The 13,590-nt window shown below is 41.8% G+C and overlaps 1 protein-coding gene across 6 annotated transcripts in view; it reads left to right on the plus strand.

The window, feature by feature from the left end:
• camta1a (calmodulin binding transcription activator 1a) overlaps window positions 1–13,590 on the plus strand; it is a 280,700-nt gene that overhangs the window by 214,870 nt on the left and 52,240 nt on the right. For all 6 annotated transcript variants that reach the window (XM_072366794.1, XM_072366790.1, XM_072366793.1 and 3 more), the window contains one exon: window positions 5,472–5,543. In XM_072366794.1, the coding sequence (XP_072222895.1) occupies window positions 5,472–5,543 (72 nt within the window). The remainder of the gene's footprint in view (window positions 1–5,471; window positions 5,544–13,590) is intronic.

The raw sequence follows: 13,590 nt of genomic DNA on the forward strand, positions 1-13,590 counted from the left end.
GGAGCCTGTTTATCAACCATTTGTGTTTATTTTGCAATGAGTATGCTATATTTAGAGCCATAACACGTTTCTTTTTTTTTTCCAAAACATCATTTGTTTCGCTTTGTAGAGGAATTTAGGTTTGTTTTCCATTTTTCCTCTTCAGTTCGAGAGCAGCTTGCCAATTCATTTTGTAGCCCGCTTGGTTTTGACTGATTTAGAGGCTGCAGCTGGTCCAATGGAGAGGACTGGGGAGATAAATCTAAGCCTCTTTTGATTTATTATGTATAATGTCTCATCAACCATTGCTTAAGTCTTCAGATGCGCTGAAAAATTATACTGTTACAACTTTACAAGTTTTGGCTTATTTCAAGGCCTGTAAAAGGAGAATCTTAATAAAGGATGGAGTAGCTGATGCAAGAGCCATAACCACTGTGCCAGAGCCAGGCATTTTTCTCTGAATCAAACATGCAAGCCATATACTGCATATTATGAGCCTTCTGGGCAGAGTGCCACCCTACCAGACACTATAGATAATTTGAGAGTAGTGCAGAGTGGATGACTGTAAGGACAGCAGGTGAAATATAGAGCATTATGGTATCGGTTGAAAATAAGATCATCCCCCAAACTGGAAGTGGCACTTTTCAGCCCGAAGTCATCTAATCACATCTGTCTCGAGCCAGAAATCGTTGGCTGATCAATAGTCATCATGGATGTTGTCAGTGGCCCTGGTAGTGTGAATTTTGCATGGTCCATGAATCTCTATTGAGTATAGATTTTGCGCTCCTTCCACAGATAGGGCCTGATAGTATGGCCTGATTGGCTGTTGTGTGAGGTCTATTTATGCTGCTGTGCCCCAGGCTGTATCACCTGCCTGAGGCATCCATGTGAACAGACATATGCAAACATGCTTTCCAAACAGAGGTACACACATATACTCACAAAATGATACATTTCCTCTAATGAAGTGGTGAGCCAGGAGTGGCTTACCAGAGTGATATCCATGTCAACAAATATATACTGGTGCAAATCAAGTTATTCAGTACAGTAAAACATGACAAATTTAGGAGATCGAGCTGAAGGTTGTTCATATCCAGAGTGGTCAAGATGTGGGAGCAAAGCTGGTGAAGAAAACATGAGTCGAATATACATCAATTGTAGTTATTCTTGAAAGAGCTGGCTAAAAATGATAGAAGCAAGCCAGACAGGGGGTATGTAATTCTAAAAAATCTCCAACAAAAGTCTCAATAAAATGCCAGGCAAGTTATCCAGCCATGTGCATAGTCCTGTGCATACTGAGTATTGTTTTCATATGTGTTCATCCCACCGGGGCTGACGATCCAGCAGAAAAGACAAATGCGTGGCAGGCTCTGACAGTGGGACGTTTGCATCACGGCAGGAAAACAGCAAATTGCTAACATAAATAAGGTGCCACGCTCTGATTAGGACTGTCTTCACACATCATTATTGTCTAATGAGAGAGTTTCCCCTCTCTCAGGCTCACTATAACTACATGTCTGCTTGCCAGCTTTGCCATCACCGACTTTTCATTTTACAAGCCCATCTCAGGCTGTGCTTGACATCTGTCAGCTGTGATGGATGAATGTAAGCGAGGTGTCGCCCGGGCAACAGGCAGGCCAGGGGCAGTTGTGGCCTCCGGAGGCAGGACAGGTAGCAAGTGGTGGCTCTGCCAATATATCTGAAGGCTTTGTTTAAGAAAAACTGCCCGGCCCGCTTGTCCTGTGTGATCCAGAGTAGATCCAGATCTACTCATGATGACTCCCCGAGGGGGGAGGACTCATGTTGAGTCCAGGAAATAATATCCATTAATTTGAACATTTCACCATTACATCGCCTTGACCGCTTGCTTGATTGACAGCACCAAATGAATTTGCTGCATCAGGGTCTAACTTTGGAGGACACACGTCACTGTAAACCTTATTTCTTGCTGTCTCCAGTGACAGCACATGAATGCATTATGAACCTATTTCATGTAAATTCTTTTGTTGACTGTTCTATATGAGTCTTCTGTATCTCATTAGCACACACACAATAGGACATTGGTATGTGGAACACTGTTTGTGCATGCAGCCACGTTTGTGTGCGTGGGTTTTCACATATACACTGATGCGCATGTACTGGTTTTTGTCATGTTTTTGCCACTGTGTGAAGGCTTTTCAGAATTACACACTGGGAAACTGCACTTTTTATGAGAGGATTTGTGTGTATAATTATCATTTAATTGCTTGCCCTGTGATGCACTGTCATCTGTCACAGCCCATAGACAGCAAATAATGGTTCTTCTGCCATCGCTGTGTTGCCTAGACGCTCAGCATGCAGAGAGCAGCAGAAACATCAGTAACTGATATCTGTCTTGAATTACTGATAAGCTCTCAAGTATGATGAGCTGTGTGTATACAGGCATTCCTTTGCCTGCAAACGTATTTTGGTCTAGCTTTCTGTCTTGGTCTATTTTAACAGTGTGAGTGTACCTAAAAGTGCATGAGTGTAAGAGTATGTTTGCGCATTTGTGTGTTTACTGGTTCCGGCGGTGTTTTGCGCTTGAGAACTAGATCTCTAATTGTGTGTGTTTGAGAGGGAGTGGAGTTTTACAGGAGATTGAGGCTTCAAAATCTCATGCGTGTGTGTGTAAATGTGTTTGATGCTTACTGTTTATTGGCACTGACAGGTGCAACAGTTGTGTTATGCTTTAAGCTGCTTGTTTGTCTGGGACGCTGCTTTGTGTGGTTGAGTAATGGAGTAAACAGAGGGACAGGAGAGCAGCCTTGGGGCTAATTTATTCACTCCCCAGTCACCCTAATCACATAGGCCTGTTGCACTGGCAAACCTGTCAATCCTGAGGAGCATGCTATACCGTCTAAATGTCCACAACCAAACTCTCAGTGGACCCAGTGCTTTAGGCTACAACGGTATTAACCATGATACATTATTGAATGCTATTCTCGGTAATCAGACTTAATGAGCAAACAGGGTTTTTCCAAGTGCACAAATAGCTTTTAAAGAGGTCATATTAAGATTTTTCAGTTTCTCTTACATTGAATGTGTTAGGTAGCTTTTTATGCATGGAAAAACTCTGCTGTGTTTCAAAGCCCACATCAAGGGGAAAGGAGCACCTTGGTGCACCTCAAACACCTCATTTACAGCCCAGTCTTTTCTTCCTTTACTTAACGACATCACCGTGTAACTCATTCACACACTGGCTGCGTAGTGGCTGGTTTGATTCGTCACAAACGAACGATAGGCAGCTGCTGTGCACTCCACATTTTCTGATCAAGAAGCCAACCAATCAGAGCAGACTGGGCCTTGAAAGGTGCCTAAAAGAGACCGCAGCTCAAAATAAGTGGTTCAGAACCACTTATTTAGCAAAAAAAACAAAAAAAGTGTGTTTATTTATTGATCTTTTTTTTTATATGGAGGCATTTAATTCCCTTCTTGTAGATCCCCCCTCCCTCCCAAATAAAAGAAAATATTTTTAACCTGTAAATGAGTACAATATGGGCAGTACAACAGTAAATTATTTTATGTGAGCTGTTAAAGTGAGTTCAAGTTAGAGTTGTATCTGTGTAGGAGTTGACATATAATGTCAAATATTGAATAGGCAAAGCTGGCATTTCTGTTTGTAAGCACCTTTTAATGAAATCTAACATATGACTGTTGAGGAATACATCAGCAGTTTAATGCTTTATAGACCCATGTACAGCACTGCATGAATAATCCCTTGAAAGTGCAGAAAGTAGTTTTCATGAAATAAATACGCTCAAACCTGCACAATAAGAAATGTGTGTGGCTGCTGAATGTAGTAATGTGATGTTCAAGTCACTGTGGGTGTGGGAGGAAGTGTCTGTCTGTTGCCAGCGTAGAGTAATGGATGGCAGAGCTATGGGAGTGGGAGGAGGCATACATCCTCTTCCAGACAGCTGTAATGGATGAGAGTACAGCAAAAACATAAGACAAGGAGGCAGACTGCATGAGCTCACCATCTCAAACTCTCACAAGGAGAAATTGGTAGTATTGAGAAAAGCTAAGAGATAGATGTAAATGGAACAATGGAACACCTGGAGAAACAGTCAGGGCTGATGTGTTTGTCAATTGGTCTCTCTAAATGTGAATGTGCTGGATGCACAAAGCCACACACACGTGAGTTTGTACATGTGTGCGATATGTTTGCTTTCCTCTCGGTGTCTTTTCCTTCATGTGCCTTCCTTGCGTACCTGTGCATTCATCAGACTGTTTGAAAATCAGTGTTTATCCAGACCAGTGTAGGGTTTAGTTAAACAAGATGAGCATATGGAACACTTTGAAATCCCTCACCACAGCCTATTTATGCAGCCATCCAATAATGAAGCCTGTGTTAGAATGTTCATGTCCATGTTTGGTAGCTGTGAGTGCGCATGTGGATACACTCTTATACCAGAGGTGATTTCACTTGATTCTTCAAAAACATTTGAACCAAAGTGGGGTTGTGTTAAGCTCAACCCTCTCAGCCACATTGCTTGCTTCACTCACGTAAGAGCAAAGGACCTTGCCCTTACCTTTTACAAAAAAATGTATCAAATATCAAAGCCCATGTCCCAGCTGGTGAGGGCAGGACAAGGATAGAGTGCTGGAGATGGCGATTGCTGTTGTACTCAAGAAGCAACACAGCCATCACTTTCTGCCACCAGGGAGCCAGGGCCACGAGTCACCCATAGGAGGACTGAAGATTCTGAGGATGGAAGGAATGCTGCCTTTCTTCAGTCTCTCAGTGCATGGTGCTTCACTGCATTTGCCTCTTCTTCTGGCTGGTGAAGAATATCTCCTGGCCCCTCTGCTATATACCAGGGGGTGCTATTGGCCTTGCCTTGCTCTTTCCACTATACCGGGTCCTCAGGCACAGTATTATCTATTTACTATGAGGATATTAATAATACTGTGCCTTAGTTATGTGCTGAGTTTCTCTGCAGAGTGATGGAGGGAGGGGTTTGGAGTAAGGGACACTTGAATCATTCTGTCAAGAGTCTCTTTCAAGCAGGACAGGATATAAGCAGCATTGGACAAGCTACTAAGGAGTGAAATAAGTTCATTTTTCTTGTAATTACTTGCATCTTTTGATAAATGAAGTCTTTTACACTCCTCATTTCTAGGGGAAGTATTAATATGACAGTTATACAGAGCACATTGCTGCCAAATACTGGCTATGCGTCAATGAGAAGAGAAGAAAGAAGCGCGTCATATGGAGACACTGGGACGGTGCTGAGGTGTTCACAGGGTAACTTTGTCCACTGTCTCCCTTGTTTGAAAGAACAATAGCTTGACCATCTGCCAGCAGGTCCAAGTGGGAGTTATGATATGGAGGCAAAAGGTCAGGGGTTCAAAGATCACAGCTGTCTTGGTCAGCTGAGAGGTTAGCCTATTTCCTGTACTTTTCTTTAGTGTAATGTCCTCTTTCTGTCCCCTTTTCTCTTTTTCTCTGCTGTCTACTCTCCTTCCAGTGTTTGTATGGCTGCTACGTCCACTCCTCCATCATCCCCACCTTCCACCGTAGGTGCTACTGGCTGCTGCAGGTAAGGACTCTTCTTCTCCTCCTTTAAAGTTCACCCTGCTTTAGTTTACTCACCGACTCTCCCTGGCCGTTGACAAGAACGTGAATGAGTTGCATGATATCAGTTTCTATTAAACCAAAGCGTTTACCTTTGACAGCTGGCAGGCAGACATCAACCTATCCCTCCATCACCTCCCTCTCTCGCCTTTCCCCTTTCTTTCCCCAGCCTCCATTTTCCTTATCTTTTCCAGTCATTCACCTTTTTGATGGCATTGCCCATACAGGCCGTCCAGCAGGAGCACGGTATCTCAGTCTGCTAAAAGCTTTGCCATCTCCCCTGCCTAACAGCTGCAGTGATGGGCAGTAAAAGCATGATGGAAGAGGTTCCCTGTACAGTACAGTGTGCTTACTGTTGGTCGTCAAGTCTGCCGGCTGAGAGTGGTTGTAAATAGTAGTCCTTTGATCACCTGCCCAATACATCTCATCATTTTCCTTTTGCATGGCAGCCATTTCTGTTGCCAGATGCCTGATATAGTCATGCACTCAGAGTTCTAAGGGAGCATAAAGCACATGCACAGGGAGTAGGACTATGTGAAGCTTATGTGTCATTTATCAATCAAGGAATACATTTCTCAATGGGAAATTGTGAGATTCAGAGAATACGGGAAAGACAAATGTTGAATATCAGACACAATTTTGTTGTAACAATCACAGAAAAGGGCTCAGGAACCATGCCAGTGAACACAAGTCACTGCTCCAGCCACAAGTCAAGTTAGGGTAAGGAATCTGTCTTTCAAAGAAAATAACAATATAATATACAAGATGAAGTCACATCTTAAAAGCTGAAATATTCGTGCAAACTAGAAACTTAAAATAAATCCTTTAAACAACTGGAAGATGCCTTGTAATAGGTTATTTTGCCAGCACCAAAAAGTCACCAAATGGGTTTTATATTAAAAAATACTTAATATGTGGTCAATTTACTTTTTTAATCTCTTGAAAAAATTAGCAGATATTAAAAGAAAAGATTTTGAAACTTCCACATTTGATGTATTGTGTTTGTTCTATTTCATAAAAAAATGGCTTAAAGACTGGTTTGTTTTGTGTACACTAGATTTTAGCATTTATTTTATCAACTGATTATGATATTTATTATTAATCAATAAAGGGCCTGATTAAAGAAATTGTTGAAATTTGATTAAGTCTGAGGGAATTTGGCATACTGCAAAAGAACAGCCAACACATGAATTAATTAGATATGGCATTTAATAACTAACTGCTGAGACAGACACAACATAAAACAAATAAAACATGAAACACAAAAAAAGTGGAAGAACTATGTGATTTGAAATGAAATATATCAGAAATGCAGTTTTTGATGAACACTGAAATACTGAAATGCATGAGGAACTTTCAGAGAAGCAATATATATGTGATAAGCAATTAATTGGTGAGATTAGCTTTGAAGTCACATGGCCTGATTAAGGGAAAACAAGCTATACCATATCATCCATTAATTTTCCGTACCTGCTTTATCCAATTCAGGGTCACGGGAGGGGTTGCGTTAGCCTATCCCAGCCAACGTTCAAAAAGGAAAGACGAAACAGAAAATGAAAAGAAACGGTCAAGACGGTTACTGGAATCAAGGCAGTGGTTTTGTCTGGCTAAAAGTTTCAACACTATAAGCATGTCTGAGCCCACCTGTGTGAGGAGGAAAGGCAATTCCTTTAAGAGTTGTTTTAAACTAATTATATTTGGCATTCACACACAAACTCATCCAGCCTCTAACTTTGAAAGTATGTTTATGTGTGTATTATGGAAACCCGATTCAAACGACAACAGACAGAACCTCCAACAAAGAAAAGATCACTAATTGTGATCCATCGTGCATATAAATATACCTAAATGAAAATAACATTGGTACATAATCAATTAAATCAGTAAATATAGACAAAAAAAAGCTTGTCGCTATCAATTCAGTGACTAAATGTTTTGTTTAAAGTTGACTGGTATACAGCTCAGGGGTTGTATATCAGAGTATTTGTTGAGAAATGTATTTTATATATATTTCTACAACATGAATGCCCACAAAAAATAATAAATACATAAATAATAATAAATAATCACGACGACTCACACGTTGATAAATGGACACGGTTTCCAGACCGATGTACATAAAGCAAGGTTGGTGTCCTGTCTTCACAATCCAAGTCAAGTCAAACAAAAGGGAAAGGAAAGACGATCCCAGCGAGAAGTCTGAGCCCTCCAGTATTTTTACATCCAGTTTCTACTCTGTGCTGATTGGTCCTTTGTCCAGCAGGTCTTGGAGAGCAGCTCTTTCAGTTTTGTGCTTTTGGCACTCCTCCGCTGACATTTGTCTTTGTTTTTTTTCTCTGTGTTGACATTCCTGATGGAGATTAGATGATCTTTGTTGTTGGAATGTCATCTTTTTTTAGTGTAGATGTGCAGAGCAAGGCACAGCAAGCCTAATGGAACACAGGTGTCCTGTGCACAAATTAAAAAACTGTAGTTCCCCTAGTTATGGCATCCAGTTATGACATAACGCTACAGTATTTTACTTTGAAATATGTGAGGAAAAAGCATCTGTGGAGTAAATACACTTTGAATACTGTGCCACTTTTTCTATTTTGTCTAAGCTGTCTCTACATCCCTTTTGTACTGAATAGACCCAGAAGACATCTGTCTGATATGTTACTTTCTAACCAGCCCCCAAATACACTGGCTCTAAGCAAAAACAAGAGAGCCGACAATAACTCAGAAAAGACAAAAGACTAAATTTGCCCTTAACAATGCCTAAACACCAGGCAAAAATAATCAGTGTCCCCACTGTAAACAAAACCTTTCAAAGTACTTCTCTTTATTTGTCTCTTGTGCCCTGTGTTGGCACTGTGTATGATATTAGGCAGTAATTACAGTTCTAGCAGACAAAAAGTATGACCCTGCTCATCTCTTTATTTAGAAACCCCTTATTTGGGGTAGCTATCACTCAGGAGGAAGAATGTTCTTTTGCCAATCAGAAAGCTGGTGGTTTGATTCCGGGCCTCCTAGGACCACATGTCAAAGTATTCTTGGGCAAAACACTGAACCCAGTATTACCTCTGATGAGTCAACTGGATTGATAGAAAGAAAAAAAAGCACTGCATAGCTTTTGATATTGTATAGACTAGTGATGTATGAATGTGTTTGTGAATGGGTGAATCTGGCTTGCAGTGTAAAGAGCGTTGAGCGATCCCCAGAACTAGAAAAAATACCCATGTTTATATGTAGTTAGTCTTAAAAACGATGCACTTGCAGGACTGTGGAACGAAACCACGACTCAGTCAGGCCAAAAGTTATGCATGATATATTCAGTACAACAAGCATATAACAGAGCACTAGGGGTCTTACAGGGTCACTCAGTTTTCATAAAACTGCAACCTTCATTTCAGCCTCTCTCTCTGCTTGCTTCAAGAGTCACAGAGAGTCATAAACATTCATCAAACTTTGAGGGGTTCACTGACTCAACTTTTCTCTCCTGTTACTGTGGAGGCTCAGCTAAGAACAACTGCCTTGTGAAATCTTGGCCCTCACCTCTTCCACTGCTCAGCAGATATTCCTAAACATCTCCCAGGGCTCTGAGCTGCATGTGTGTTACGAACACATCCACTCTTTAAAAGAGAACAGTACCTCCTGCTGCCAAACAAACGTGTGCTTTCTTTATCATGGAGTGAAACCCAGACTGACATCAGTTTTCAGGGTCTTTATTTCAGACCATCAGGTGTGACAAACTTTTTCATACAAGAGGCAAAAGAATTGCACTATCTCTGCAGATAGACCTTCAGCACGTCCGTCACTTCATCCAGCATGGTTACACTCTCTTTTGTATTCACTCCTTCTTTTTCTGCATTTCTCCTGTCTCTGAACCCCCCTTTTGTTCCTAATGTTCCCAATTCTCTGTATATCATTTGCTGTATCCATATGAGATTTGCAGCCAGTAGTCTGTCAACAGCAGAGCAGCAAGGAGACTGGAGCTCCCAGAGCAGCAACAGGGAAAGGTCACCAGTGAGTGAAAAATGTAAATATTCAGCCATCCCGCAGCCACAGTCACGGAGAGACAGGGATGAAAATAACTCCTATTACACAGCATTGACAGGAAGGGAACACAGCGGACAAAGAGGGTAGAGACAGACTGTGAATTAGAGAGTGAGATGGACATATAACTTTTAAAAAGTTAGGCCAAAAACTCACACTGAAGGGAAAGCTAGAGAGAAAGACAGATTTAAAGATGTTTATGTTTATGCATTTGGCTGACGCTTTCATCCAAAGCGACTTACATGTAGGCAGGTAGGCTAAGGGGGTCTTGCCTATGGACCCATACTGGAAGGGGTACCTTTCATACAGGGGATTTGAACCAAGGTCTCCCACATGAACGGCATATATATATATATATATATATATATATATATATATATATATATATATATATATATATATATATACATATATATATATATATACCAATATACTATCCCAGTCCTACTATAATATCACAGCCCAAAGATTGAAACCTAAAAACAATTTTCATATATATTTACATACAAGAGAATAGGGAAAAGGGGCTCGTGTTTGGCTTTATGCGGGTATTTTTGGATATATGTAAAGCAGTGCAAGAGAGCATAAAAGAGAGACAGAGGGTAGCTGGTGAAAAGTGTTTTAGGGATGGGAGGAGGTGAAAAAGGGTTAGCCAAGAGGGTGTGTGCTTCTTTATCCACTCCTTATCCACTCTTTATTGAGTCAAAGCCTGGGTAATGAGACAGGGGACAGGAATAAAGACCTGCGAGGGGGGTCTTCTCTCACCCCATTCATTTTCTTTTGTTCTTCTCACCTCTCACTCTCAATCTGCTCATCCCCGCCACACTATCTCTATGGCATTAGATCACTTCAGAATGTCTGGCCCATCCTTGCAAATGGCTGAGACTGAAGAAAAGTACCACTGCAGTTATCCAGGGTTGCAAACAATGAATCCAAATTGCTGCTGAGACAGAGTTGCACAGTGCCAAGTGTGTGGGTTTTATTCAAGGAAAAAGAAAAGGAAAAAGTTACCATTGCATTGGATTTGCTAAAATAATGGCCATCTGTATATGATAATTGATTATCGTCTACACTGTCAACAGCATTCTGTCATTATAAATATCCAAACATCATGTCTACTCTCTTTAAATGCTGTCACTTGCAGTTTTAGTGTGCATAACTAGATACATAGATTCACAATCTTTCTAGATTCTGGCTGGCATGACACATAAACACACACACAGACACACACTCAATGACATGTAGAATCTTGCCTGTCCTGGTGGCACTGATTGATTCCACTGCTCTGTGTCCCCTTCTCTTGTTTAGTGCTAATCGAATGTAATTCCGCGCTTGTGCCTCTCCATCAAATCAGACAGTGGCGTTTGTGCTGGCCGGCAGGGCCACAGAGGTGGGGATAATTATGATATTAATACGGAGGGGGTCTGAGGGGAAACTTCATTTGTCCCGCTGCCTGCCACAAACACAGAGAGGGGTCAATAGCCTCTCCCTGCTTTTCCTACTTTAAAGAGGAGGAGAGCGGAATGAGATAATGAAATGACTAGTAAGGCAGGAGGGAATGCTGACGACCTTGTTTCTTCAGAGCTATCACTTTCTCCCTCTTACCTCTCTCGGCTTAGGCCACTGTGCTGTAGTCTCTGTCTCATATGAATACATTATTAATATCATCATTCACTGCAGTTACATTTTTCCTATTACATTAGTCCTTCAGAGTATAATGACTTTGGAACTACTTGAATTAGTGTTATGCTGGAAAATGAGTTGTCACTGTTGTCCCTGTGATCGTTCCGGCACTATTAGACTCTATTTCAACTATTTTAATTTATGGAATGATTCAGAGGTTACTTAATTGGACAGGCAGAGTGATAACTTTGCGCTTAAGGGGAACCCAGAGCACTAAATGTACTGTGGTGCTGTCCATGGTTCTGAAACAAGCTTCTCTTTCTTTTGTTTGTCTGTTCTTTTCATTTTCTTTTTTTTCTTCTAATTTTTGGCTCTATTGATTGGTTAAAAATCACCCAGCACTTTTGAGCTCAAGTGAATCAATACCTCAAGCAGCAGATCATGTGCAAGATCCAACACATGTGCTCATCATGCTTCGCGCCTTGGCAACAGTCAAGAAAGAGGTCTCTCTCAGTCTTATTAATTGAATGGGAAATGTTGAGAAGCTCCTTTGCTGTACTGATCCATCGTTTGGTTCACAAGGAATATACCGTAGCTCCACAGCGGTCATGCCTGCAGGCTAAAGGCAGACAGATGGATTCTTTATATCTATCAGACTCCGGATCAGTTCAGTTGCCGCTGTGCTGAGCAATGGAAGGCAGGTGCCGGATTCAGAGTGGTTCAGGTGATGTGTGATGACAGAGCATAGCTGTCAGGTCCAGATGCACATCAGATGTGTCCAGACTATGCAAGGCTACATAATGAATATTTCACAGAGATAAATCATGGATGAGCCCAGGTACCATTCTGTTGATTTCACCAAGAGGGTTGAGAGTCAGTGAAACCTGGTGAGGGTTTGACTGGCTGTCTACAACCTGAGGGCAAACGGAGGCAGTAGAAGTATAATTGCCTTTAGCTATGCAGGCTGTTGTTTGTATCAAATGAAAATGCACCTCTTTGGAGTATTAGCTCAATTGTATAACATAGGGCTTTGACATTACTGTTAAATTCAAAATCCACATCAACATAGGACTGGAAAGAGAACAGGTGGTAGTACATGCTTTGGGAGTGCATGTCTGCATACCTGTCAATGTCTGCACATGCTTTTCTGTACTTGTGTGTGTGAATGTGTGCCTGTGTCTGTGTGTGTATGTGTGTGTGTGTGTGTGAAATGTGTGTATCAGACCTTGCCACTGTTACTGTGCTATGTTGGGAGACCATAGTGCTCTCAGCAGCATGCTGCTGCTGGCAGGCCCTGACTCTCTCCGCCATGAGGAGAACAGCTGCTTCAGGAGCATATTGGGTTGTGAGCCATGTCCCTGTATCACCCACCCAGCCCCAACCCCTCCCCACCCTTGTGTGAGTACAGACAGAAGCAGTTTATCTGACATTAACCCTCATCTTCCACTGTATTCAAATGAATCTCTCCCATCAACTTTTCTTTTTCCCCTCTGAGCACATCTGCTACCCTCTGTTTTTACTAAAAATGTGAAGTTAGTTTTAAGTTGGTCTCTGCCCTAAACAGTGACACTGGGGCTTCTGACCTCTAAACAAATTGAAGGTTACTCTGTTGCTTAATTACTGGCCCCTGCTGGAGTGCCCTCTCTCCATACAATGAAAGAGAGAGAAGTTGAACAAAAACCCCAGAGGCACACTGAGCTGCCTCTCCTCCTGGCAGACTGATCTGTTCCTCAGTGCCTGCGACCTTTTCTCCAGGCTCATCGCCTGGCCCACCAGCACAGCCAATTATCACAAATCCCCCGCCGCATTTGTCTTGCCATTTTCACTCTGCAGCCAAGGAGGCGTGCGTGGCCATAGATTCATGCCGCCTCCCAATCGGCCTCAGCCCAGACGGAGAAACAGAGGCCCACAACAGGTATGTGGTGCTTAAATAATTCAGTTCTCCTGAAAGGTTAAGGCTCTGCCAGTAAGACGAATTGACATTCATCTTGCTCAAGAGTCATGAACCCACTTTCAGAAAGAGTTGCCATCGACATGTTTACATTTTGACTTCGATATTGTTATTGACACCAATATTTTACATGATATTCTACTTTGCTCTTGTTCACTGGTAGGCTGCAGTGAGCACAGGTAACGGCCTCTTTTGTCAAAGCAGGAATCACATGTCTGTCTGAGATTGTTTGAGCTGTAAAATCAGAAGTTTGTTGTGGAGTACTGCAGCAAAATATTTCACATTGTGTTGTAGGTCTTGAGCTCTCTCTTCAGCAACCGTTTGCTGATTTCCCCATAATAGAAGCTGTAATAAGAGGACCCTGGGCATTTTGTTATCAACCACTCCTCTTTCATGTTTACTT

This window comes from Leuresthes tenuis, unplaced genomic scaffold (assembly GCF_036924035.1).
Source record: "Leuresthes tenuis unplaced genomic scaffold, fLeuTen1.0.hap1 SCAF_16, whole genome shotgun sequence".
Taxonomy (NCBI): domain Eukaryota; kingdom Metazoa; phylum Chordata; class Actinopteri; order Atheriniformes; family Atherinopsidae; genus Leuresthes; species Leuresthes tenuis.